The 27,037-nt window shown below is 40.4% G+C and overlaps 3 protein-coding genes across 8 annotated transcripts in view; 1 reads left to right on the forward strand and 2 right to left on the reverse strand.

Moving 5' to 3' along the window:
- Nucleotides 1–835: 835 nt before the first annotated feature.
- Nucleotides 836–9,723, reverse strand: dcph1 (damage control phosphatase 1). Of its 5 annotated transcripts, none has more exons than XM_008397698.3 (5): nucleotides 9,700–9,723; nucleotides 4,538–4,643; nucleotides 4,220–4,461; nucleotides 3,798–3,963; nucleotides 836–3,296 (listed from the first exon to the last, which is right to left on the reverse strand). In XM_008397698.3, exons 2-5 carry the CDS (start codon nucleotides 4,610–4,612, stop codon nucleotides 2,517–2,519), a joined length of 1,263 nt encoding a protein of 420 aa, XP_008395920.2. In that variant the 5' UTR covers nucleotides 4,613–4,643; nucleotides 9,700–9,723; the 3' UTR covers nucleotides 836–2,516. The 5 variants fall into 5 exon arrangements, with proteins under 5 accessions (XP_008395920.2, XP_008395919.2, XP_008395918.2 ...); XM_008397697.2 differs by lacking the exon at nucleotides 9,700–9,723 and adding an exon at nucleotides 5,506–5,661 and having other exon boundaries at nucleotides 4,220–4,416; XM_008397696.2 differs by lacking the exon at nucleotides 9,700–9,723 and adding an exon at nucleotides 5,506–5,661.
- zbtb2b (zinc finger and BTB domain containing 2b) lies at nucleotides 8,998–19,925 on the forward strand. Its single transcript, XM_008397695.3, has 3 exons — nucleotides 8,998–9,360; nucleotides 13,550–13,730; nucleotides 14,515–19,925. Exons 2-3 carry the CDS (start codon nucleotides 13,558–13,560, stop codon nucleotides 15,914–15,916), a joined length of 1,575 nt encoding a protein of 524 aa, XP_008395917.1. The 5' UTR covers nucleotides 8,998–9,360; nucleotides 13,550–13,557; the 3' UTR covers nucleotides 15,917–19,925.
- akap12b (A kinase (PRKA) anchor protein 12b) overlaps nucleotides 18,400–27,037 on the reverse strand; it is a 44,986-nt gene continuing 36,348 nt past the window's right edge. For both annotated transcript variants that reach the window (XM_008397692.3, XM_008397694.3), the window contains 2 exons: nucleotides 22,150–26,196; nucleotides 18,400–20,470 (listed from right to left, as the gene is read on the reverse strand). In XM_008397692.3, the coding sequence (XP_008395914.2) occupies nucleotides 22,154–26,196 (4,043 nt within the window). In that variant the 3' untranslated portion in view covers nucleotides 18,400–20,470; nucleotides 22,150–22,153. The remainder of the gene's footprint in view (nucleotides 20,471–22,149; nucleotides 26,197–27,037) is intronic.

Below are 27,037 nucleotides of genomic sequence, written 5' to 3' on the forward strand. Positions count from 1 at the left end.
AGGAAACATGGAAGGTGGGAAATAAACGACCTAAAAGGCACAAAGATAAGTGACTTCTTGCAGTAATTGAACCTATTTTCATCTAAGGTCTCACTGACAAAGCAGACCTTTTATCTTTTAAAGAACATCAATCGTGATGCACATTTTAGTAGCAACTTCCAGCGGTTTTGTCAAGTGGTCTCCAACCTGAACCCAACCATGTAAAAGGTCAACAGGTGAGCAACAAACTGACGTGACACTCAATATTGAATGTGAACTTTCTATGTGCACCAATTCAAACAGTGGGGTGAGAAAGTATTGCCCCCCCCCCCTTCAAGTAACTGTTGCAAAAATGCAGTAGATATGTTTCAGATTATTAAACACATTTTACTCTCTCACCAAAGTGAATACAAAAAAACATTTTTAAAAGATGACTATCCAAATTAACCTGGCCCTATGTGGAAAATTAATAGCAAGCCTTTTAAAGTCATAATTAACCACATTTTTTTTAGAAAATTGAAGTCAATTTCCTTAGCTACATCCAGCTCAGATTACTGCAAATAGAGCTATTACTGAATCATTAATGGGAATTTTTTCACTATTATAAGAACCCACCATAATAGCAAACATTACGGTCAGGATCGCGGTTATTTTTTTATGTTAGTTCCATCAGAGCATCAGTACATAACTATTTGAAAATATGAAAAAAATGCAATTAAAGTGCACTTTATTTTTAACACTAAATCTTCACTACTCGGCATGGTGATCTACAGTCGCATATTGGATAATAGTGTTTTAATATCTTATATGCCGTGATGAAGCCCATCAGTAATTGCCAATAAAATAATACAGTGACTTTTTAAATCCTGATCACATATCTTTATTGCAATAAGGATCACAACATATTGGGGAAAAAATTAAGTTCATTTTGTTCACCCCCCAACTGTCAGGCCAGTAGAACCAGGTGATGACTTAAACGTTTCAGGAAAGGCAGACTTACCAAAATTACTCCAAGAGTACATTGACAAATCATTCAGGAGGTCACAATATAAGTCAGATCAACATCAGCACATTAGCTAAAAAAAAAACATCTCCATGACCTCAAAGACATTTGGCAAAATATTCTGTAAACTGGAAGGAAAAACCAAACTTTCTTCAAGCTGTGTGTTCTGTTGTATCAGGGTTAAAATTATCAGCATTTCCAACAAGAACATGCTGTTCAAACGCTGCAGTAGGAGTTTGATGGCCTGCGGTTGACTTGTTGTTCAGAAGTTGGAAAAGCTGTCGTAATTCATAGATTAATTCTGCTCTCTACCAGAAAGCCCCGATTGGGAACGTCTCATCCGTTTGTAAGTTTAAGCTCACTTCAGTCATGCAGCATGACAATGACCCCAAGGATTTGGAGTGGTGTAGTAAAAATCTGAATCTCAATTCAATTGAGATGCTGTAGCGTGTAACATGACATTTATGCTGGGGGAAAAAATTTGCAAGATTGGGTCAAAATTCCTCTTGTGAAAGTTTCATGACCAGTTATTGCAAATATTTATAAGATTTACAAGGGGCCAGACTGTTAAGTTTATTTTTTCTTTAATAAATAAAATAATTTCAAAAAATGCCATTTGTAATTACTCAGGCTATATATTTGATGGTCCTGAATGACATAAAAAGAAAGAAGTTAGTGAGAAATCACAGACTTATTAGCATTCTAATAAAATTTTGCTGGTTTTATTCACCATTATTCCAGTCAACATTTTAACATCTGGGGGGGGGGTTGATTATCTCAACGTTTCACTTATGTTCTCAGTAAAGGAACACAGAGAAAATATTTGTTGCATGAATTTATTAAATAATCACTTTGCTCCAGGAACCCATTTAATTAACAGCTAAGTTTCAAACCAAGCTCTGTCATTTTTGTCAATTAGTAAAGAGGTTTTATTTTTTCCTCCAAAACAGAAGCAGCACATGAAAGTCACCTCACTCCTACACCCGCTTTTATTACCATCAACATTTATTCAACTGAGCAAACAAACCTTCCACAGTGCTAGTTCAGTTAAATGATTTTCTCGTTTTGCAATTTGTGATGAATTAAAAAGAAAAATCACAAATAACCATTTTAATACCACCAATGTTGCAGCTTTGAGGTTAGATTTAATAAACCCAAAATATAATTGTAGGTTTTCTATTCTATTCTGCGTGAACTGTAAACATTCTGACTTAATTTAAAGTGTAGGATACACAAGTTATCTGCAATGTAAACCAAACATGAGATATTAGTGATGTAGACAAATGTACAACCATTGGCAGCTGCAGTTCAACTTATAATTTGTCTAAAAATTATGACATTTTAAATATTAGATGGCATTGATATATATTCAGTCTGTTCTTGTGCATTTCGTGAATAAGTTTGAAGTCCATAAAAAGAACCTTTGATAAATTTGTCTCGTTATGGCTTAATGGCAGCACCTAATTTTGATTCTTTCTTACAGTAAAATCTGATAAAGTCCAGTCGTCCCAGTCTAATCCTGAGGTCATGCTTACTACTCCAACTTTGGGCCGTGGAATTGAATAACAGCATACTTCCCATTGGTCATCCATGATGGGTCTTCGGTGCTCAGCTTCTCCCCCTGTCCCAGCTGCAGTCCGACCTGCACGTTGGCTTTGAGGGTTCTCAAACTGCATAGCGGTGCAGGCTCAAACCCTCTCAGTGCAGTACAGAAATCCACCGCGTGGCCCCAGACCCTGTCCCCAGTCAGCTTCCTGTAGTTGAGATCGCCTTTAAATAGCACCAGGTCTGCTTCCTGCAGGGTTGCGTACAGGTCGGGCGCATCAGCTGCCATGTCGCAGAACTCGTGGGGCTGCGTCCAGAAAGGATGGTCGTGATAGCTCCAAATACCCTCATTGAGATAGCTCTGCCACTGGAAGCCACTCTTACTCATCCACTTATGATTGGCTGCCATGGTCTGCCGGATGGTCCACTGAAAGTCGTTAGCCGTGACATCAGAGACGAACCACGGGAAGCATTTGCCGTGAAAATGAATGTGACGCGCGAGGCCCGAAGACACCAGAAAATCTGCTAAGACTAAGTCAGTGACCAGCTCAAAGCCAGCATTGTCTAGCACAATGTCAACTCTGTCTGCAGTTTTTTGCCCTGACCCCTCCGGCACTCTTGACGAATTAAGAGTCAACCATACCATGTTGGAGTCATTCACCAAGATGAAAGACTGTAAGCTGGGGAGGGAATCTATTGGACTAGCCTTCTGGGAGTTCTCTTGACCAGCAGAGATGGAAAGATCACACTTGTTCCCCCAGAGAGAAACCTAGAGGAAGTCAAAGAGAAAGCCATAAATCCATGTGAACCTTTTTCTTCTCAATCATTGCTGTGATTCTTTGTAAACGTTACAATATTTTTACCAGAGCGAAAAAATTGGGGTTTTGTAGGGGGAAAAAAAAACCTCTTCTATATACGGTATTTATGTTACCAGTGTATCCTAAATACCATACAGATCTATTACATTTATCTATTCTAACAACACAACCATGTTAATGTTATAAAATATTTCTTCATTTTAAAATGATTTATAAAATAGTGTAAAAAAAATAGTGATATGCTTCACATTTAGAATATTTTGTTGAGATAAGATGCAGTTTTAATTCAAATCTGGGGGACTATTATATTTACTTTTTGGTCATTTGTTTTCTGGGATATTTAATAATCATACATTTACATATTCTAATCGGACTCATTCTCCTGTTAAATCAAGCCTGTATGTTCCCTTTACTCTGCAGAGCACTCGATACTAACTGTTAAATATACTGACCTGAAGCAGTTTGTTGAAATATTCAGATAGCTGGTTCTCTGACAGCTTCTCCATGCTCTTCTGAACGTCTCCCAGGTACGTACACAAAGCCATCACAGCCTGCTGAGACTCAAAAAAACTTTGGGTCTTTCCCTCGTTAAAGACGTCAAAGTTGTTTATTGGAGGACTGAAAAAAAAACCCACAAAAACAATCAAAAGAAAGTTTACTTCAAAATAAAATTAAATATAGCTAAATGCACAACATAAAGGTGTACACATGGTTTTAGTCTCAAGGGAAAATACCCATTCCAAATAAAACCTTGTTAAATATATACTTCTTTAATGACAAAGAAGCTTGTCAAACATATCTAACGTCAACGTTTTGGATCAGAAGACTTATGTTTAAAAAAAAAAAAAAAAAGAAAAAGGTAAATCCTACTCACTTCAGCCAGATTGCCTCTTGTATCCTCCTGTACATGTAGCACTCCACATACAACCAGGGCGACTTGAACCAGCTAACAAGCTCCTGGTCACCCAGCTGTCTCTGCTGTCTCTGCATGTACTGGTTCCAGGACTCTGTGTCTGACAAGCCATCCATCAATTCCAATAGTGGCTTATCGGTTTGTAGCTCATTCCTCAGCTTAGACAGTAGAGATATTGCTTGTTTCTCCGCACTGATCCCCTCCTTTTCAAAGGAGAATAAACTTCTAAAACAACCCCTATTAAACATTGAAAATTAACTGAACAAAAACATCTCTTACCTCACCATGTTCCTCAAAAAACTTGTTTTTGTTACGATGTATTGTGTCTACAGCTTTAGTCAAAATGGTTGGCATTCTGTCTCTTATAGTCAAATAAGCAAACGACCTAAAGAAAAAAAAAAGACAAGTTACTCAGAATTATATGCTGAATAAAGAGCCATTCATCTACATTTACTCTCCTCTAATGCACAACACTTAATCGAAATTGGACACATTTTTTTCTAATCTAGACTAATATAAAACTATAAATCAACTTCAGTTCTTGAAATCTATATTTAACTGTAGAAGCCTAAAAAAACTTTAACAATATTTCTGGGCTTCTTAATCACTTTACATGCAGTCCAGCCTGTAGATCACAATACACAGACAAGTAAAACCTAGACAGAATTATTTTATACAGAGACATTCTATGAAACAGTTTTCAATTCATTTAACCGTTTTGTAATTTGTGATAACTGAAAAAAAAGCAATTAATTAGCTTACAAGGGATACAGCTTGAGAGCTTACCACCTATAAATGCTAAATATGGACAGAATAGTCCCAGACTGTTGGAATATTATGAAACTGTTTTTATTTGTGAAACCGTTCTTCAAAATGTGAAATTTGTGAATTTGTGGAGCAAGACTGCGTTACATGGTGTCCAGCAGTCTTGAAACTACCCATGACATCAGATGAAGTTAACAATTAAATTGGCTAATTATTTGGTAGTATATTAATACTTATACTTACTAGAATAAGTCAAACCTCCAATACTGAAGCTGAATTAATTAAATGTGATGCTCATCTATAAATGCAGACAGAGAGTAGCTCAAACAAGAAATGTGTTAGCACTGAGCCACCGGTACTGCCTGGGACTCTGCTATCATATGGCTATTGGTAAAATACATCATTATATTTTCCCACATTGTAAAACACACCCTGGATTGGTTTGCCAGTTTGCCAAGTCATTCAATTAGCTATCAACATACCCCGTCACTTTGGCAGACAGTGAAGGAGGAACTCCGTAGCCAATTTGACCCGCCGCCATTGTTGTTGCAGAGGTAAGCGATTCAAATGTAAACTTTATTGACAACACTTACACGGACATTGTCAAAGTAACCAACTGAAACTTGTGAACACGTTTTTTGCTTGTCTTTTAGAAATAACCAGTAACAACGCTAAGCATCATTCTCTTCAGATTTTTTTAAAAGAAGAATCCGATATGTTTATATTGCTGTAGAGTCGTAGTGTTACGTTTGTTTTGAGTTAGTTGTGATGCTGCCATCTAGCGGCTAAAAAATAGACTGCAACTTCAACACTTATTCAAAGACGACGTTGCCCTCACGTTCATAACAGGATTTTAGTTATTCTTTTAAAATGTGTTCGCTCTCGGGATGTGTCTTTTTGGAATTGTTATCGCACTGCGCATGTCAAGTTTGTTGTTTCCGGACGCAGCCAGAGCATCCTGGGTTGCCTGGAGCGACAGTTGTCATGGAGATATTGATTCGCCCTTTCAGAACAGGCCAGAATTCGAACCCCCCTGGGGTCAAATTAATGGATGCCAACTGCCGTTAAACTCTAAAAAGAACAAGGGGAGAGGGCCCCCCCACGCTACCCCCAAGCACAACCCCCCACTCCCCGGGGCTCTTTGGCGGGAAAATAGGAGGGTTTAAGAGGCTATCTACTGAGAAATAAATTATTCTTAAGTTAGTTTCAGTTAAGCAGTCCAATTAAATATTAATAGCATAATATATGAGTGTGTAAGAGAGATACATATAGTTAACGTCACATGTGAATTCAGTTATCTTAGCTTGTAATTCTGTGTTTAACTGAGTTGGTGGAACTTGAAAGAGAAATGTAAATGTGCTGTACTGTCTGTTGTGATATAAAACAGCTAACCTGTAAAATAGAGTCTTGGAAGAGCATTAAGCCAAGAGATCATATGAGGGATTGAAGGTTTGGATACAGGATAGGGCTTCCTCCACGTTTGAAGGACATACCCAAGTGATTGGCCACAGTCACATTTTACAGGCTGCAAAGATTCATCCATTAATCCTGGCCATGTTTTTTCCCCCCTCTCTCAGATCACTATAGGAACAAGCAGGCCCGTCGTCAGGATGCTGGGGTCCCTGAAAGCAGGAGTCCAGCTGCGTCCACCTCCGGTGTTCATCCACCACGGGCCTCCCATCCCCCCACCGGGGCCCTGCCTGGCCGGATCTGTTTTTCTAAACCGAGAGAGGAGTGACTCACCACTCCGGTTTTAAAACAGGCCAAGGACGAGGGGGAGGGCAGCAGCACACGTTAAAAAGCCCTGTTTAAGCGGGCCGCTTTCAGCTCAGCACAGATGCACCAGGCTTGCTGGTTTTGCTGTCTGGAAAACTGCGCACTGGCACAAATGTGGCATTAAAAGTGTGTATTGCAGAATATGTTGTTGATTTAAAAATCGATTACTGCAAGGCAAATCAGTTTAACGGAGATCAGAGATGGGGTAGTCATGTGAAGGTCCAGTCAGCATCTCCTTTAGAAAAAGCTGTTCTCAGAAACAGCACGAATTATTGAAGAGCAAAGACGTGCAAAACTAAAACTAGTGATTACAATGTATTGACCTTTGTGACAAAACAGAAAGGTGGCCCAGTGATAAGATAGATAACAGTTTATCTGCTTCTTTCAATGAGCCCCTGCTGTGAGTCTTTCAGCAAACTAAACATGCTTTTGTTCATCTGTCCTTTCCCCTACTACTGCTTCACTAGTGGCCTCTGTCAATGTTTTGTTTATAACAAGTGTGTATTACTTTATTTTAGGGCTCTATTCATGATATTGTATACCTCTTTTTATATTAGCAGGGTAGAAGCTGGAAAGATCCTTATGAGTTCTGCTTCACAGACTTTCTCCCCCCTCCTGTATCACCCATGTCCATTTGCATAGAGTCTCCGCCCAACCTCCTTCTGCAGTGCATGCATTTTTACTAAGCTAGAACTTGCTTAGTCTGGTCCTTTTCCTATTAGGTAGAAATACTTTAAAGGTCTGGGGGGAAAAAAAGGCTGTTTACGTTGTGACAACCTCAACCAACTTACTGATGACAACATCTGATGACAAAATATTGACACAAATCCAAAGTGCAGTTGTGAGAAGGTCCTCCTACACTTCCTGTGCCTCAGAATAGGCAACATGTGTGGTTTAGCTGAAGTTCTGTTCTTTGACACTCCTTTCCTCTACTGAAACCTCTTGCGGTGAAAAGGAGAATTTTCCACAGAGTTAGTAATTTCACTGTTTTTAGCAGTCAATATTTTTATTGCTCAATATTTACTGCCTATTTTCACATTAGTGTGAGTTATTTTCAGATTATGTTGAAACATGAACATTTTGTAATGATCATCATGTCTGTATTAATTAAGGTTTTTTTAATCACATTTACTAAAACCACCAACGCTCAAATCAATATTCATATACCTTCTGTGATTTTGATTGATATGCAGTAATATTTCATATGTTTTACAAACTTCACAATGGAAACACATTGTAGAATCATTTGAAAGTAAAAAAAACTAATAAAAATAAATTAGAATTTAGAATAAAGTACATAGATGTGAAAGAATTGTACTCGTTTGTTACGTCATCCTACCCTCTTTTAGATGTGTTCTTACATAAGGTTAGTTGTGTGTTATTTTTAATAATGTATATTTTACCTTATTACATATTTTACAAAGTAAAATATGTAATATTTTACAAAGTAAATATTACATATTTAGTGAAATGAACTTTTTTCATTTCACTAATGAAAAAAGTTCACATTTAGTTCACATTTAGTTTTTTAACTACTACAGGGTAAATGACTTAAAACTTTTCTCTTTAACCCTTTTACGACCAAAATTGTACATAGTAGAACCGTAGAATTGTGGCTGGTTTTTATTTACTTTCTGTTGCTTTTGTGCCTTTTTTTTACTTATTACATGTATTTATTTGATGTTTCTGTGTTTTGTGTCAAGTTTTATTATTTTGTACAGCAACCAGGTCAGTCTTGCTGTTTTTAAAGTGCTTTATAAATAAACAGTCATGGTTAAAATAAAAACGCAATGATTGATGAGTTCTGCTGCTTTTTTTGAAACATCTTCAGTTTTCAGTTTCTCACATTTTCTTAATGTTACTGTATTTTTATATATGTAGTAAAATTAAAATCTGAGACACAACATATTCTGATTTTGCTATTTAAAAACATATAAAAACTGAGTATAAAAGAAAATACTAAAATATCAAAGCTGTTATCTGGTTTACCTAACTTCATAACTGTTAATATTTTTGTTTAATACATTCATAGATAAATGATATATAGACAAAAGTGAGTTTGTAATGTAAATTTTAAAAATGATCTGATATAGCTGGGACATATTAATTCTACCACCACTCTATTGTTATATTGAGGCGCTGTTACCACTATACGCTGTGACTGTAACGGTTGGATCTCGCCGGCTGTCAGAGAAAGAAACAGAAAAAATGGTTAGCAGGGCTTGGTGCCACGACGGTTACACAGTGCGGGAAATTAACGTTAACTCAACCGCCCCTTCAACGGATTTTTACAACGGCTGCTTTTTTCCCTCATCTCTCCCTACTCTCTCTCTCTCTCTGACTGTTTTCTTTTTTCTCCCCACTCGCAAGTCATGTGATTGTAACGTAAAACCCCTAACCGGAAAACACCGACGGACGACCCTCCGCCGCCAACGAATGCTGCGTTTACAAGGAACACAGTTGAAGCTGCAGCGAGCGCAGAGAGGACGGACGGCTGGGTCTCCGGTAGCAAACAAACAAGGGCGATACGGAGGAACTCCGGTGATTTCAGCAGAGCGCAAGTACGGTTGCCCAGCAGTACATTCATATATATTCGTTTAGCTAACACTGGTTCGTTATTTTTGCGGTTCGGTTTGTTTCTGGCTAACTGTAATTGTCACGGGGAAGTTAAAAGAAACGCGTTCGTGACCAGCCCCATCCCCCTTGCGTCTCGCGCTGTCTGTTCCTACGAGCGCGCGCGTGTGTTCGTGCATGTGTGTCCGTTTTCTCGCGCTAGCAGCCACGAGAGACCGACGGAGTCCTCTTGTTTTAATGTGCTTCCCCACGATTATTCTTCGTGTGATTTTGCTGAAATATTTTGTTTACCAGATAGAACTGTTTTATTCCTGCGTCATGTTTACCTTTCTCACACGCTTTCCTCTCAGGCGGTTCGCTGTGTATTTTCAGAGTAACCGAACGTCTCACTACGGAAGCGACAGTTCCACGTGTCTACATCACAGCAGGGGCGGTGCTAGATCTTTACAAACAAGTTGGCAAAGACATGGCATTGTGGCAGCTTATTACACCATGTGATTTAAACTAGTGTCATTTAAGGAAACTCTGCAGTAGTCCTAATAAATTATGTAGTCAGGCGCATATACAAACCCCAAGATACTTACGGTTATTTTGTAGACAAATTGTTTCAGATATGCCCAAAATGAATATGTCACGACTTCAGAAACCTTTTGTACTGTTTATACATTGATAATCCAGTAATGACAATATAACTTTTAATAAAATCAGCTGCAAAGACTTTTAGGCCTAACTCTGGGTTTCTCATTCATTGCTGAAATAAAGTTTTAAAGTAAAACTGTTAAGTCAGTAATGACTAACAATTTTCCCCTTTATGTGGAATGAATTTAAACTTATGCTTGTTGTTTATTTGTTCATGTATCACTATATATGTATTGTTGTAATTTTTCTTGTTAGCACTGTTTCTCTTAACAACAAAGTTCCCTGGGTGCGATTCCCAACCGGGGCCTTTCTGCATGTAGTTTGTACATTCACTTTATTAATGCGTGGTCTCTGTGTGGGCAGCCCATAGGTTGCCCTTAGGGTTGTTTGTGAAGAGATGTTTGTCGTGTTCGCCTTTGATGTGCGTCATGATACTCTGGCAAACCAATCCAGGATGTACCAGTTTCTGACACAAAGACTGCTGGTGGTAGGCAGGGATATGTAATGGATGGATGCTGTGTTATTGTTGATTTTTTAATTTAACCTACAGTCTGCCATGGACTTGTTTAATTTTTCTGTAAATGTTAGACTGTATTAAGTGCTTATAGACAGAGCTAAAGCATACAATTTTCTGCTAATGTGGTAATATGTAGATATGCACCAATCGGTCCACTAAAGATCAGATACAAGTGGGTACAATTTCCAGAAATCTGAAGATAATTCAACTAGTTATTTGCAGGTATAGACATCACGGAAATATTTTTAATATTATTTGAAATCTAGCTTGATTTGGTTAGGTTATATGAGGATTATCTGTGAAGAGTAATTTTTAAGTTGTATCACAGATCCTCAGTTTGATTTAGGTCTGGTCATTCTAACTCATGAATATACTTTGATCTGAATATTCATTAATAGACTACCATAAAACGATGAAATATAACCCCAAAAATACCTTTTCGAATTAGTAAAACAGCCCTGCAAAATAAAAGGCAAAAATATTTTGCTCAGCTAGAACTGAGACCCAAATGAATGTGAAATGTTGCCACACTGGAATCCCCTTCCCTGTTTCAACTTTATTTCATTCTCTAACAGGATTTCTCCCACGATTTTCCAGTGTTAATTTTGCCATCAACTCTTACCAACTTCCCTGTCCATTTGGGGGGGAAAAAGCATATTCACAGCATGATGCTGCCACTGCCGTGTTTCACAATCATTTTTATTTTTGCTAAAAATGTGAAAACCATGTACCGATTTCCTGCCATTGCAAAATTATAGACTGCCTTTTGTGGTTGTATCGCAACCAAATATGAATATTTTATAAAGGTAGACATATTTTTTGCAAGACATTGTTCAAATGGTTGAGCCATTATTTTATTTTTGATTGTGGTTTCTGTTTTGATACTGCAGTTAGAAATTAGAAGATGACCAATAACTTTCTGCAATATACAAATGAGAAAAACACAATATTTGTCTGTAATTTTATCATTTAGCCCTTAGATCCGCTGTAGATCTGTGGACGACATTTTAGCTAAGAGCCTGATCAAAGCTTTTCTTTCTCCACGCTGGTGCTAAGACAGAACCTTGAAATTAATATTTAATGTTATTTAAGATATGATTAATCTCAATTGCTGCAAAGTGTGATTGTTATTTAAACCAGGAGGTACTGTTTGATGCAATAGCAACTTGCTACTGAAATATGATCTTTATTTTAGGAGAAAATTTTGTGACCTTTACACAAACTAAAATTAAAAATGACACACTAACCAAGCACCTACCATAGAAAACTAAGCAATGGAAAAATCAGTGATGTAATCAAATTAATATCTACAATCGTCTTGTGAAGCCAAAAAAACGCATGCATGCTGTTTATTTCATTCTCTACAAAGGTTTGGTTTGAAGGCAGAGCGTATAAAAGGACATGTGTGAAAACAGCGTTTTAAACATTTGTACTGTACAGCACGTATTTAGCTGGTGGTCTCCTTGGGCCACCAGCTAAATGCTTTCTGCACCTGCTGAAAGTGGTTTCTGTTGTCTCCCCTAAGCAGATGAGTAATCATATCAGATTTCAGTCAGTCTGCACTTACAGATCAAAATATTTGTGTCACCGTTATTATAGATACATCTTTTTACTAAGCTGTTCAGTTTAAAACATAAACCACAGCGTCAAATGGTATCAAGAATCTGTAAGTTCTTCAGGGGTTTTTTTTTTGAAGGTTTGTGGCAGATTTCTGATTGTTTAGAAGACTCAACACTGATGAAGAGTCTGGTGCTGTCTGTCTCCAGACTTTTTACTTGTGCTGTTGGGGAGAAAGTGTCAGTGGAAGGAGAGTGACCCTTCCCATAGGCTGTTTTCATACTTCTCTTGAAGGGGGTAGAACCAGCTCTGCCTTGGAATGTGTGTCGACACCCATAACCCTGATCATGTGATGGCCTGGAGCCCTCTGGGTCCTTTGGTGACCTTTGGGGTCAGCAAAACTCATCTCATTGGTCAGCAGAATGCAGGCACCTCTGAAATGCCTCTTAAGGCTGACTTTGAGTGATTGGTGCTTCATCAAAGTAAATTCAGTTGAATTTCTAAAGTTTGTTTATGGTCAAAGCTGTGTAGATTATATTTTTAATCATACACATTTTTCTTTTAATTAAACGTCTTCCTAAATGTTTTGTGTCACAGCTAAATCTCTCTTTCACCAGAAAGAACTTATTAGTCTTAATTGTAGGTTGATTACTATTATCAAGTATCGAGGTTTTAAAAAATTATGTTAATCATCTTAGCGAGACTTTAAAGAATGCACCCCTTTTTCCATTTGTTGCTGTGCACTGCATATCAGCTGGCCGAAAGACAGCCAGCCTATAAACACATTGAGCAATGGAAAACTACAAATCAGTTTAGCATAGTTTTTCTATGTTGTTATGCATCAAATAATACATCTATTTAACATTATCATTTTATCTTTTATAATGTATATAATATGTTATAGGTAGAAGTAACTGATTCATTTTGCTTTTAAATAAAGCTAATGCTGCCTAAGCGGTTTGATAATTTTATACTTTGTGGTTTTCCATTTTGTATTTAAATATGGTGATATTTTGGTGTTTTACTGAAGCTCATCATACTGTGACAATCTTTGTCCAATGCTTGATCTCAACAGTTTTTTTGGTTTATATGACAATTTTATTCTCACGATTATCAATCGAAGTCAGTTAAGGACTTGTGTGCATAAAATTTATGGTACTATAAAGGAGTCAGGTTGTTGGTTAAAGATATCTGGAATTCACAGTTAAATGAACTAATTCAAACAGAGGTGTTTTGTTTGACCAAACCCCTTTTGTTCCTCACTGTTTACGTCTGTTTGATACAGAGTAGATATATAGCCTCCATTATCTCTAAGTGATTCTTTACAGCTGTGCTACGTTCCCCTTTGTGAGGTTGTTAGATCATCACTGACAGCTTGATCCTTTGTGGTCACAACAACCTCTCGTCTGCTGCTTGACGGGAAACTTATGGCTTCTTGTGTGTGTTTGTGTGTCTTTGTGCAGGTTGAAGAATGGAGTTGGCCAACCATGGTCTTATCCTGCTGCAACAGCTTAACGCTCAGAGGGAATTTGGCTTCCTGTGCGACTGCACTGTGGCTATTGGAGACGTCTTCTTCAAAGCCCACAAAGCGGTCCTCGCTGCCTTCTCCAACTACTTCAGAATGCTCTTTATTCACCAGGACAGGTAGGAATAAATTGGTCCTTCTCTGTGTATATAAAGATAGAAAACAGAAGTTGATAAACCCTGGCCTGAGTCAGCTGTTTGTAAAACCACCTGTTTGGAGTGTTTTTTTTAAACCTTATAAGTTGACTTGTGAAGCAATTGGTTGCATTTATTTAATATTTTATTTAGGGGTGTCAGGCTAAAAAGGACCTGAATACACACCACACTTTTTTTTTTATCACAAAATTCTGCTAAAACTACTTAAATTTTTTAGTTGAGTTAGGACAATATGTGGAAAACGTCAAGATTTAATTTAAAACAGGGCTGCACGATATATCGGCACTAACATCGGTATCGGTCAATATTAGTCAATTTTCGGTCTGATAACTAAAATTGGGCAAATATTAATAATCAATATTTATTTCTATCTTGTTGCCATTTGTTTCTGGAGGGAGAAGGGAGCATATTGGTCATGTGAAAGTGATGAAGAGCAGGATTAAGGGGAGTTTAATCGAAGCAGAGGAGCAGTGCTGGAGTCAAAAGCCGTCTGTGTGCCACTGCCAGTCTCGGTCAGGATCCTCTTGCAAAAGACATTTTTAATCTCCAGGGGATTTTCCAGGTGAAATAAAGGTTAGATGAAACGGAATGACAAAGGAACATGAGGTATTTACAATAATGGTTATTGGCAACAACGACAATAGTAATAAAAGATATCGATATCGGCCCAGATTTTTGAGTCGGCGCAACCCTAAGTTAAAAGCCTGTAATCTTTTCCCACTATTCACTGTAATGTGTTTGGTTCCAGTGACTGCGTGCGTCTGAAGGCCGCTGACATCCAGCCAGATATCTTCAGCTATCTCCTCAACCTGATGTACACAGGCAAGCTCGCCCCCCAGCTGATAGACCCGGCGCGTCTCGAGCAGGGAGTCAGATTCCTCCACGCGTATCCGCTCCTGCAGGAGGCCAGCCAGTCGGTGTATTCCCACCCCGATCAGAGCATCAACCTCTCCACCTCGCTCTACGGCATCCAGATATCCGACCAGCAGGTGGCGCTGTCAGCCAGAGTACCGGCTCGTCGACAGCTCTCCTCACCCTTTGACTTGGAGCAGCTGAACTCGGAGGGGAAAGTGTCCTCACCCGCCATGGTGTCGTTCACAAACGCCCTATTGTCCAAGCAAGCTGCGTCGCCCCCTGATATCGAGGCCTCAACCAGCAGCGCCAAGGCATCCGGTGAGGAGGGGGCAATGGACGTACTGAGCGCAGATGGTTCCTCCGCCACTGCGATCCTCCATGTAAAGCCGAGCATAATGAAGAGAAGTTCCTCCTTCAGGAAGTATTACTCGTGCCACCTCTGCAAGAGCAGATTCACCCAGAGAAGTCTGCTGAGAGAACATCTCCTGCATCACACACAGGCTCTCCAGCAGGCGGCGGAGCCCAGCAAGGCGCCGCCGTCGCCTGCTGTGATCAGAGAGAACAGCGTGTTGGCAGAGGGGCCTTCTAAAGGAAGCAAAGCCGGCTCGAGCGCCTCGGCCACAGCTGTGGAGATCATCAGCGACAGCGAACAAACTCCCGTCTCAGGCACCAACTCTGACTCTCCCCAAGCAGAGGTGTCCACCTCCACGTGGGGGGTGGGAGGGCTGAGCTCTCAGGCAGACACCCCGCCTCCGTCGGACATCGCGGACATCGACAACCTGGAGAACGCCGACCTGGACCGTGAAGTGAAGCGCAGGAAGTACGAGTGCTCCACGTGCGGACGCAAGTTCATTCAGAAGAGCCACTGGCGCGAGCACATGTACATCCACACGGGGAAGCCCTTCAAATGCAGCGCGTGCGGGAAGAGCTTTTGCCGTGCCAACCAAGCCGCCCGCCACGTCTGCCTGAACCAGGGCGCCGACACCTACACCATGGTGGACCGGCAGAGCATGGAGCTCTGCGCTGCAGGGGAAGACAGCAACCAGATGGAGGCCATGTTCTTGGGCTCCTCAAAGCCTTACAAATGCAACATTTGTGCGACGACCTTCTCCAGCCCCGCCGAGGTGATCAAACACCTGTGCTTCTCCCAAGGGGGATTAGCAGGACTGCCGGGAAGCGCAGGTGTAGGCATGCTGCTGCAGCAAGAAGATATCTCCAAAGATGAAGGCTCTGATTTGTCCAACTCTGGAACCCCACCAGTACCGATAAAGACTGAGGAGATCCTCGTAGAATAGCAGCCGAACTGTTTAACATGTTTGCCATCTAAATTATGGTTAAAATAGGTAAGTTAAAGAAAAATTTGTCAGGGTATATTTGCTAGATATTCTTAACCTTTATTTCATGATAAAGTGCTTTAAATGTGTAGACCCTAAGAGTGCAAATTATAAAGATTTCTCTCGATACAATCATAAAAATTACACACACAGACTTCACTGAAAGGCTTTGGGTTAACCAACAATAAAACACTGATTTGTTATGCTGTAATAAACTCTTTGCGTGCAGCTGTCTGCGCTTTTTGACATAGGAAGAGGAAGCTGAGGCCGTCTAGAGTTGTTAGACATCAAGAGTTGCAAAACGCCGATAACTCCTCTGCTACTGCAGGGAATTTCCACATGGGCAGAAATCTAGACATAAACTGGCAGCTGCCAGCACACAGACCAGAGACAATCTGTGCTCGCTGTATTTGAACCGACTCTCAGTGTCCGTCTTCCATCCTCTGATGTCGGCCGAACAGAATAAATATGTTTATGTGACGTAACGACCATTCACCGCATCTTCCCCAGCACACGGCTACGTGTGTGTACGCCTCTGTGATTAGTGGTGTCTTAGTGGGATTACCGCTCCTGTCTTTTATTCCTCGTCACACCAGACGTAGAAACAGGCTCGCGTTGTCTAAATTTATGCCACTTTTGTTTGTTTTCCTCACATTTGCCAGCCTTGTTATGTATTATATAACTCTTTGGTTACTAACACTGTAGCAACATGTTCCATCCAGACCCTCAAGCTGAGGCTGTAGAATATTGTAAATCATGTGTGTTTTCATATAATTCATTTGAATCTATTTCTGGATCCCTTTTAAAGTTTATTTGATGTTTTTCTAATTTTATACACAGCGCTATATTCATAAAATGACAATATATTTGAAAAGATGTAAGATGACTAGTGGACTGATCGCTTCCAAAATCTTAACATGTGAAGGATATTGAATAGACTTGTGTTGAATTGTTAAGAAGGTTTTTCAAAGTCTTGCCAAATGTGTGCTAAAGGATATTTGTTGTGTTAAAAGGGAAATAGTTTATTCTATATTTTAACATCGGTTTTTTTTCTCCTTTTTTTTATTTTTTTTTTGTATTTGTATGTTTTTAGTTTCTGCCCATACGAGAATAAAGGTGTGATAGAAGGTTGCAACTTTTAGAAAAACTTTGTAGAGGCCTGATTATTTCAGCTATCTGGACTGGAAGTCACATCTCAAAGAACAAGGTGGTTTACACATGTTTTGTTGGAATATAAAATGTGTTTATTAATCTTCCATATCAGTTCTTGTGCTACTGATGACTAGAATTAGAGGTTTTTTTTATAAATGTTGAATAAATGAGAAGCTCACATTAATATATTGGGTATAATTTTTTTTTAACATTATTTCATATGTATGCAGATAATCTAAAGCTGCCAAAGAGTTAATTTTTCCCTCTTACTTAAAATATTGTACCTTTTTTTTCTTTGTATTATAAATTTCTGCAAAATTTGATCTTTACTCCAGTAGCTAGACTGGCTTTGAGCTTCCCATTCATTCATTTTACAATGTTTCATATTAAAATAATTAATTCTCTCTCTATATATATATTGAAATTTCTTCACAAAAAAAAGAAGCTATTTTTCTTCTCTTTGATTCAGCAACTCTCATAGTGATACTGGTGAAATGTATGTTAAACTAAAGCACACAGACATGTTTGATTAACATGTTAAATAATTTTAAATGTCCTGCTTGAATAATGTTTAATTATAATACTTAATGTACATTCTCGTTGTAATAGCTTTGATAATTTCTTTATCCCCTATTCTAATGCTAGAAATCTAAAGTTTGCAGGTTTGAAATTTGATGCAGTTCACGCAGTCTGTAGCTAGATGGCGCTGTTTTCTTTTACTCTCCGCTCAGGTTGAAAGAGAAGGAAACGGTCAAAAATGAACAGTGATTGTTCACCAGCTGTTTCTATTTCACCATGAATCTGAATACTTTTTTCCTTCACTTGCGAGCTGTCAGTGATTTTGCTCATTTTGAAACTGATCAAATTTCAATGCTACTGTCCCTTAATTTTCCAAACAAATGATCCACTGAAATATGCACACGTCATTGGAAATTCTCCATGTTCATTTTCAAAATTAATGTCTGTGCTCGATCTTTTTCTAAACAGCCAAACATCTCAGGAAGTTGAGAAGTTTGACTTCACTGTCATTAGATAAATAGTTTGGGACTATTGTAGAGTATGCAATGTAAACCTCTTCCTGGTGCCCATTTGACATCTACTGTGACGATTCTGTGTTCTCAGGAATGTAATTTTATCTGTTTGAAACGTTTTTTGGCCATGAAGAAAGAATAAAAACACGTCTTTACATAATAGTGATTTTGTGTCGTGACTACCAACTTGCCAGTTGAGTTGCAAATGAGTAATTGTTTTAAAAATGCTTGTCTAATTCAAGAAGCAATAAAGAACCCAGACACATTTTCTCTACCTTTATTGAATGAAATATAGACAAGTTTCTGAATCCTCACTATTAACAGCTTGGAAAATATAAAAGACAACTATGACCATGCTACATGAAAGTTTTGCTAAATGGCTGCAGGTTATTTGTTAATATTAATATTACAACAATATTATTTAGGTACATACAGGAGGTATACAATTTGTACAAATGTTATCAGGTTCACAGTTATTGTGGGTTACAAACTGAACGGAGGGCTTAAGATGGGTAGGGTAGGCTCTAGACGCTGATCTTTTGCAACAAATGCAAGTCTTTAGTTTTCTAGCTTTCTCTAATCATTATTTCTTTTTTTTAAATAAAGCAAATATGGATCTTTTACACACAAGATTGGCACCTAAACTGTGGCACAAATGTCCACATATTTTAACTTAAAGCTGAAATAAATGCGAGCTTTTAGCACTGCTAGCTTATATAAGCCACTAAATTAAATTTCACTGATTCTAAAAGCACCTCTACGTGACTGACCTGGTGCTATTCTAAAGTTAATCAGAAATAAGCCGCTTTGGTGGTACAGTCTACTTGCTGGACTATTCTTGAAGCGTCCTTTTACAACAGAGATGCAATGCCTGACTCAAAGTAGCTGTGTGGATACTTTGGGAAGCTAATTGGATGCAACTGGTATCCTAGTCCTGTGATCAATGAAAAGACCATGGCTCCCTGATTAATCTTAACTGAATTTGGCTTTTAGATTAACGGGAAAAAAATGAGCTTTAGTATTTATTCCTGGTACCATGAAGTTTGTGCCTTTCTAAATCATCCCTCGCTCTGTTTGTGTCCTCCCTGGTGCCAGTTTTAATGAACCTGAGCTATAGCGCTTGGTGAAGAACACAACGTTGTGCAGAACTAGCTCACCTTCAACGTGACTCCCAAGAAGTCAGGGATTAAAGGGTGTAAATGTTTGGTTTTTTTCCCATGAGAAAATGGTGAAAAACAAATGCACTTTCTGTGTTTCTGCACAGAAAGCGAAGAAGTAATTAATCAGGAAACATTGAACACCATACACGTGAAATGCTTTGTGTTTTGTCTTAAATTCTTGTCGGACCAGTGTTAAAAACTGGCATGTGTGTATTCTTTGTAACACAGCAAATACTTCTGCCACATTATAAGCTTAAAGTGTTGTCATAGTATTTTATTATCACATTAAACAATGTGTGACAATGTCTTTTCACAGTATATCAGGCAGTGAATTTGTCTTATGTACATGAATCTCATGAAATATTAAGTGGGGATGCAGAGTGAAACACACAATGTGATAAATCCAAGCACGTGGTGCATTTTTAGTAGTTAATATTTTAATCTCTGCTCCTCTGCCTATGGAATAACACTTGTACCATGACTCAGTTATATTTACCTACAAAGCCTTGAAATAATTTTCTTGTATGCAACTTTTTTTTTTATGTCTATCATTATTCAGCCGGATGCAGTTTATGAGAAATTTTAAGACGCGTCCAAATCAAGTTTAAAACAAAGCAAAAAGAAAACCTGTTGCACGACAGCATAATGTGACGTCCTTACAATAAACAAAACGAGACGAAATAAAAAGTAGAAATAAGACACGTATGTTGTGAATGAATGAATAATCAAGATATAAATACAATATACATGATAATAATCACCCATCTTTTCACCTTCTCACACCACTGCTACTATACACATAAAAATTCACACTCCTGCATACAAAACACTTCCAACTCCTCTCCACCAGTTTGCAGCGGGGGCAATAAGAAAGTCACTGAAGGTGTGATAACAAGCCAAACAGGATGTTTCTTAAGGACTGGACATGCATGAGTGTTAAGGTGAGTGAGGGTGCAGTGGGCTGTCATGGCGCTGTGACAGGGCTGCAGGGGAGAGTCAGAGGACAGGTGGGAGGAGAGAGAGGAGGAGCTGTTTCTCAGTCTCTCTGAGCAGGATGGGCAAGGTTCGGTCATAGGTGTCACCACAGAACATCCTCTCTCATTTTATCTTTCTCTCTCACACTTCCTGGTCCTGACAAGTGTGTCTCCCAGGCAACGGTGCTGCATCCTCACCTGTGGACAAGGCAAAAAAAAAAAAAAAAGATTTTAGAACAAGAGACCATACAGTAACCCACAGGTGCAAATTTAAGTGAGATTCCTTTAAGTCCAAAGTCCAAAGCAGACTTCTATCATTTAAAACCAACTCTGCTTCTAAAAACATTAAAGCAATTTGTTCAGACAACAATTAATGGACCTTTAAAGCATAATTTTTCTTTTCACTTCCAGTAGGCAGCTATGTAGCCTACTGCAAGAACTAGTGTTCTTTCTTTTTTATACAAAAAATCGAACAAAACAAGTTTATTTGAAACAGGAGTATATCCTGGTGTGCAAGCAATGATCTTTCTGTGTGAAACATACTGAAAATGAAATGTAAAGCAGTTTTGGTCAGAGTTACTGTCTGGAAAAAGAAAATTATGTACAAAAAACCATGTTTTTAAGTTACACTTTCACACTATATTTATATTAGGTAGCTATGCTTAGCACAGATGTTTTTCATGTTCTGCCCTCAGTATGTGTTTCAAACAGGAAGATCGTTTGTGCTGAACTGCCTCCTTGCTACGTTTTCATGTAAATAATCACCTGCAGACATGATAAAAGTATATTGCAGTGGTTTCCCATAAACCACTATAATGTTTTAGAGTTTGGAGTTGTTTTAAGATGAAGCTGAAGCTGTCTTGGTCTGCAGTCGTCTTCGATTACCTTCAGCTAAGGATTCAGGATTATTACTAAATCAAATGTTCACTGCAGATAAAACGAATACAAGATAAGACATAAAATAACACACAATATTAAAACTGGAAAATGACAACGAATACTTTATATTTATATACACTGCAAAAAAAACCTCACTACTCCCCTTACAAATCTTTTGAATTAAGTTTTTGATCCAGTTAATTTTTAATAGTAGAAATCTACAACAATGTTGTCTCATGGAACTATAAACTCCTACTCTCGTTTACAGTGTTTTCATTTTAATGCTTCACTGGAGCCCACATTTTTCCTGTTCTCCTTTTTCCTCTTAGTGCAGGCTTTGGAAATAAACCAGCATGTCAGAATAATAAATATGAAGCAAACGATTCATTGGTCATGTCAGCTAACCTCAGTCTGCATCTCTACTGCATTACTGCAAAATAAACTATCTGCCAGCCGTCAGCCCCGCTAGCAGATAGTCAGAAAAGCAGATAGGCTTTTCTTGACACTAGACATATAAGACTTGTAGGTGAAGTCAAAACTGGGGAAAGATAAACAACTTCTGTTCTTTGAAGCTTTGTAATCAAACCTTACAAATGCTGACTTCGACATGGGTTCTGGACTCCATACTGAGCCGGTGATAGAAGAAAAACAGGAGGAGAGAGCAGAGGAATCATAATCAGCCTTTCAGCACAAGTTCATCTGCCCCTCACACACACCGCTTCCCTTTAAGACCCGAGCCCACAAAGACGGGGGTCAATGGCGGCATTCCTGCTTTGATATCAAAGGTACCCTGGTTACTCAAAGCCTGAACAAAAGCTTTTTCATCTAGTTGGTGTGCAAATCCCCTCCCTACTTTCTAATAAAAGTAGGACCCATTGATGTAAAAAAAGAAAAACACCATTTGATAAGCCAACAAAAGAATCCATGTTTTTTCCCCCCCAACATTATTTAGTAAAAGGATTTGCTTTAAATAAAAAGATATACTTTTGTAGTCTTACCTGCTCATGATGCTGCTGTGATCTCTGTAGCCACAGGCTCGATCTCCTTCACAGCCTCCTCAATCACCTCGATCACTTGCGCCATCACCTCCGCACACTTTGCTGATGGTTTTTGCTCCAACTGGCTTTCTTCTGCGTCCAAGCATTGACTGGCAGCAGCAGCTTCAGCAGTACTGGACTCCTGAGGTTCTTCCGTCAGGTCTGGGAGTTTGTTTTGTCTTGAAGGATTCTCAGCTGTTGCACTGGTGTTTGAACTCTCGCCATCCAGCATCTCCACGGTTTCTACTTTCACGGGCTGCTCTTCAACCTCGTCGGCCGATTGCAGGACCACCTGTGTCGGCATGTGGGTCTCGACCGCCTTTTTCTCCTCTGAAGGGGCCTCCGACTTGTTCCCATTCTTGGCGGTTTCTTTCACTTCTCCCTCCTGATCTTTTTCACTTTCTTCAACATCTTCGCCTTTGATCTCTGTTACTTCTTCCTCAATGACAGCATCTTCACTTACTTGTACTTCCACGGCTTTCTTCAAGTCCTTTTTGGGTTCCTCCTCCTCCTCATTGTTATCCTCTTTAATGTTTTCTGTGATCTCTATTGGGACAGTCTCTATGACCTCCATGGCAACACATAAGGGCTGAGGGGATTTTTGGACTGGTCTCTCATAGACGTCAGGAACAGGGGTGTCAGTGATGACAACTTGGTCAGCTGTGACGCTGGTCTCACCCTCTGTGGTCGCTGTTGCCTGGACCGGTGTTGCGAAGGTTGCTGTTGGCTTTTTGGGTTGTGGAGCATCTTCTAAAACTTTATCTACAGCCTCCTTGATGACAGTTTTTGCAATGACCGCACTCCGAGTCTCGATCTCTGTGTTCTTCTTGGCCTCATTTGGAGCAACAAGCAACACTGTCTCAGTGATTACAGCACTTTCCTCACTTGGCACAACAACAGGGAGAGCAATTTCAGCCACCTCTATATTTTGATTTCCTCCGGCCACCTCTTCTACATCCACCGCACTCTCCTTGGACTCCACAGTTACCTCAGAGACCTCTACACTCTGGATGCACACAACCGTTTCGGGAATAAGCTCTATAGCACTGACCACAGTTTTAGGGGAGTTCTCCGTCTGTGTTGTGGGCTGAATGACCTCAGAGGTCTCTGTGCTGACAGCTCCAAGCTTCTCAATCTCAGGTTCGTAGCTCTCACTGGCCACGTCAATCTCTGCAACTTCACTCAATTTGACTGCAAGAGGCTCAAGCTCCAGAGTTTGGACTTTGTTAACATGAGCCTGGAGCACAGAATCTTCTGAAACAGCAGCTTCTTCTGGTTCTAAAGGCTTCTCCTCAGCCACCATTTCAACATCAGTAGCATCACCAACAGGTACCAAGTCTTCTAATGTAGGCTCCACAGGCTCCTCCATAGCAACTTCAGCAATCTGCTTTGTCACAAGACCGGTACAAAGAGCCGAGGCCTCACCTTGTGCATGTTTCTCCAGGAGGGCAATGGTTACAGGCTTGGCGTTTTCCGTTTCTGGGTCACTATCGGTTTTTTCAGAAGCCTTTTCGAGAGGAACATCTTCCAGAGTCACAGATGTCTGGATGGGGATTTCAGTGATCTGAGCCTCAATAGCACCAATGATTTCTTCTGCATTGTTCTGCCTGGGACCCTGTGGAACAGGGGAGGTCGCCGCAGCTGGAGCTGGAGTAATAGGCTTCACCTCGGCGGTGGACAGTCTACGTCCTGTGCGACCTAGACCTTTAGGAGGAGCAACCAGGTCTTCGGTTTCATCCTCTGCAATGTCAGTGTCGACAGATTTAGGTGTAGCAGCATTTTCCGCCTCCTCTGGAATATCACTCAGCTGATCATGTTGGTCTTCTGCACCTTCAATGCTGGCTGGAATCCATGACGGTGCTCTATCCTCAGCAGACACTTTACTCTGGACTGTAGCTGCTTCTTTCGGTGCTTCCTGTGCTACTTCAGCTTGGTCGTCATACTCTGAGAGAGGAACCACAGCTGGGGTGTCAGAGTCCTCCTCGCCTGAGCCCTGGTCTGCAGATGGTTGCTTTTCTTCCACCTTCTTCTTGCGTCCAGGGAAGAGCTTCCTCAAAGAGAAAGAGGACTCTTCTTTTTGTGTTTCAGTGTCTTGCTGGGCTTGGTCAGCAGCCCCGTCTGGCTTCTCCTCACTTTTGGGCTTATTTTTGGACATAACCAAGCGTTTCAGTGTGCTCCAGGGTGACTCTCGCACAGGAGGTGCACTTACTGGCTCGGGTGCAGAAGCCACTTCTTCATTTTCAGGATTTTGGGAAGCATCAGTGGCATCCTCATTTTTTTCCTCTTCTTTCACGTCTTCTTCTTCTGCTGCTGTTGCTCCTGTCGTCTCCTCTTCAGCTTTGGTCTCCTCATCATCAGAGTCAGAGGTCTTCCTTGTCCTCTTTTTAGGTCCACCCATGCACATCAGAGCCTCCCAGGATACAGAGGTGTCCATTTTCTTCTTGGTCTCCTCAGTGCTACTGGTCAGTTTCTCTGTGTTTTCAGTTTTTGGCTCTTCCTCTGGACCCTTGTCTTCTTTCCCCTCTTCCTCCTCAGCACCTTTTTCTGCCAGTGGAGTGCTCTCGGATGAGGACAGAGTGGCAGTCTTAGCTGGTTTGTCACTTGTGCCTTCATCTTCACTATCAGAAGACCTTTTGGCGTGCTTCTTGGGGGTTACTAGTTTTCTAAAGGAGGCAATGACACTGTCCTTTTTCTTCTCACCATCAGATGCAACTTCCCCTTCTGTCTCTTGGCTGGACTCGAGTTGGTTTGCCTCTGCAGCCACAGGATGCTCTCCTGAGGCCTCTGGAGACGAGGGCCCGCTGTCAACTTTAGCAGCCTCTTCGGACTCAGCGGAAGTCTGGGGATGTTCTGTCCCTTGCTCCCCAGACTCTGTGAGCTTCGACTCTGACGCTTTCTTGTTCTTTTGTCTCTTAGTTGAGAGTTTCTTCAGGCCGGCTCCAGTGAAGAGCTTCTTCAAGGGGCTTCCGTGGGACTTGGACTTCTCCTGTGATGACTGCAGCTCAGTTTCTGCACTCACCTCAGCTGGAGCCTTCTCGTCTGCACTCGCTTCAGCCTTTTGGTCTTCATGCTTGCTCTGATCAGTTGTGCTTTCAGTTGGAGTTGTAACCTCTTGGGTGGCATCTGATTTCGCCTCCTCCTGGGTGCTCGGAGCTTCGTGCTTGGATTCAGGTTCAGATTTCGCCTCCGCAGGAGTTTCTGCTGTCTGCTCTTTAGTTTCCTCCTCTGTTACAACAGCCTCTTCTTTGGTTCCCTCCTCTGACACGACATTCTCCTCCTTCACTGACTGCTCTGCCACGTCTCTCTCCTCCTTCTCCTCAGCAGTGGATTCTTCTGATTTAGCCGTTTCCTCTTTTTCAGCAGCCTCCTTTTCCTCCTCTTCCTTCGTCTTCCTGATGCTGGATTTTTTTCTCAAGTTTGAGAAGAGTCCCACGAAGAAGAGCTTTCTGAAGGGGGACATACCAGTCTCCTTGGGTGGAGGTGTGATCTCTGCTTCCTTCTCTGCTTTTTCTTCCTTGACTTCTTCATCAGCGGCCTCGGCAGCAGCGCCTTCAGGTTGAGCATTGGTGGATTCATCTTTGTCTGTTTTGTTAGCGGTCTCTCCCTCGGGGGTAGATGCTTCTATCTGGGCCTTATTTTCGTCAGATGGGGTTTTCTCTTCAGCTGCAGCGTCCTCCTTGTCCTTTGCAGGTCCTTCGGTTGAGTTGATCTCCTCTTCTTTGTCTTTGACCGTTAGAAGCGTCACAGGGTCCGTCTCGTCACTTTTGTCCTTCTTAAGGGTGAACTTCAAGCCCACGATGGTGAAAATCTTCTTGAAGCCGACCTCACCTGCATCGTCTGTCTTCTCCTCTGCTACCTTCTCTTCAACAGCGGAGATATCATTTGCGCTTGGTGACTCTTTTTCCATTTTCTCGCCGTTTACATGAGGAGTCCCATCAGCCGGGGCAGTTTCTGTACTCTCTGGAGCCTCTTCCTTCTGACCCAGTGGCACACCATCTGGCTGGCCAACTGTAACGACAAGAAAAGAAAGGGCTTTCTGTAAGACTTTGATCAAATTTCTCAATTTAGTTTATTACTTGACTATGTGTGCACTTTTGTGCCGTAGAAAGCTTCCTAATGAAATCCCCATGATGTCCATATAAAGCTATCATCTGTAACCTTCATTTAATGATGAGGAAATCAAATCACTTGCAGAGTCAGAATAACTTGCTCTATATTTCATATAAAGTTTTAAGTAAAAAAAGGTATTTGTAAAGATCCTAACCTCCTGGTAGCTATTCGTTGGTATAACTTTGCTATGTGCAAATGGGAAAAAGCATAAGGGCATCAGTACAGATAAATAATACACATACTCAATTGTAATGGTACACTAATGCATGCTAATGCAGTTTTTAGATTGCTAGGCTACTCTGAGATGTGTTGGGGCTTCATTGTGGCGCTTTTAAGGTCCAGACAGAGACACTTATCTCACTGAAGGCATTCCTCTGCAGCTGAACACATGTTGGGCAAATGTTGCAATAATAGCTGAGATAGCAGACATAAACCACACGTTCAACATGTCGGTCTGTCAGTGTTTTGACAAATGTAGGCGTTTTGCCGATGGGAGCAGCGGGGCTGCCGGAGGCTCCTCAGATCTTACTACAGTCTGGGAAATTTCACGTTTAAAATCCCTGGGGTCTCTAAAAAAAAAAATTCCTAGAATGATTTATGCTCAAGGAGTCGGGTTGCAGGATTACACACAGAGCATCTAAGCTGCTGTTTAAACCAAGCTCATCATGGGAAATAATCCGCCAGTTAATGAAGCCAACTTGAGTATTACATTAGCGGTTGCATAATAAATTTCTTGGGT

This window comes from Poecilia reticulata, chromosome 21 (genome assembly GCF_904066995.2).
Source record: "Poecilia reticulata chromosome 21, P_reticulata-male-v2, whole genome shotgun sequence".
Classification (NCBI taxonomy): Eukaryota; Metazoa; Chordata; class Actinopteri; order Cyprinodontiformes; family Poeciliidae; genus Poecilia; species Poecilia reticulata.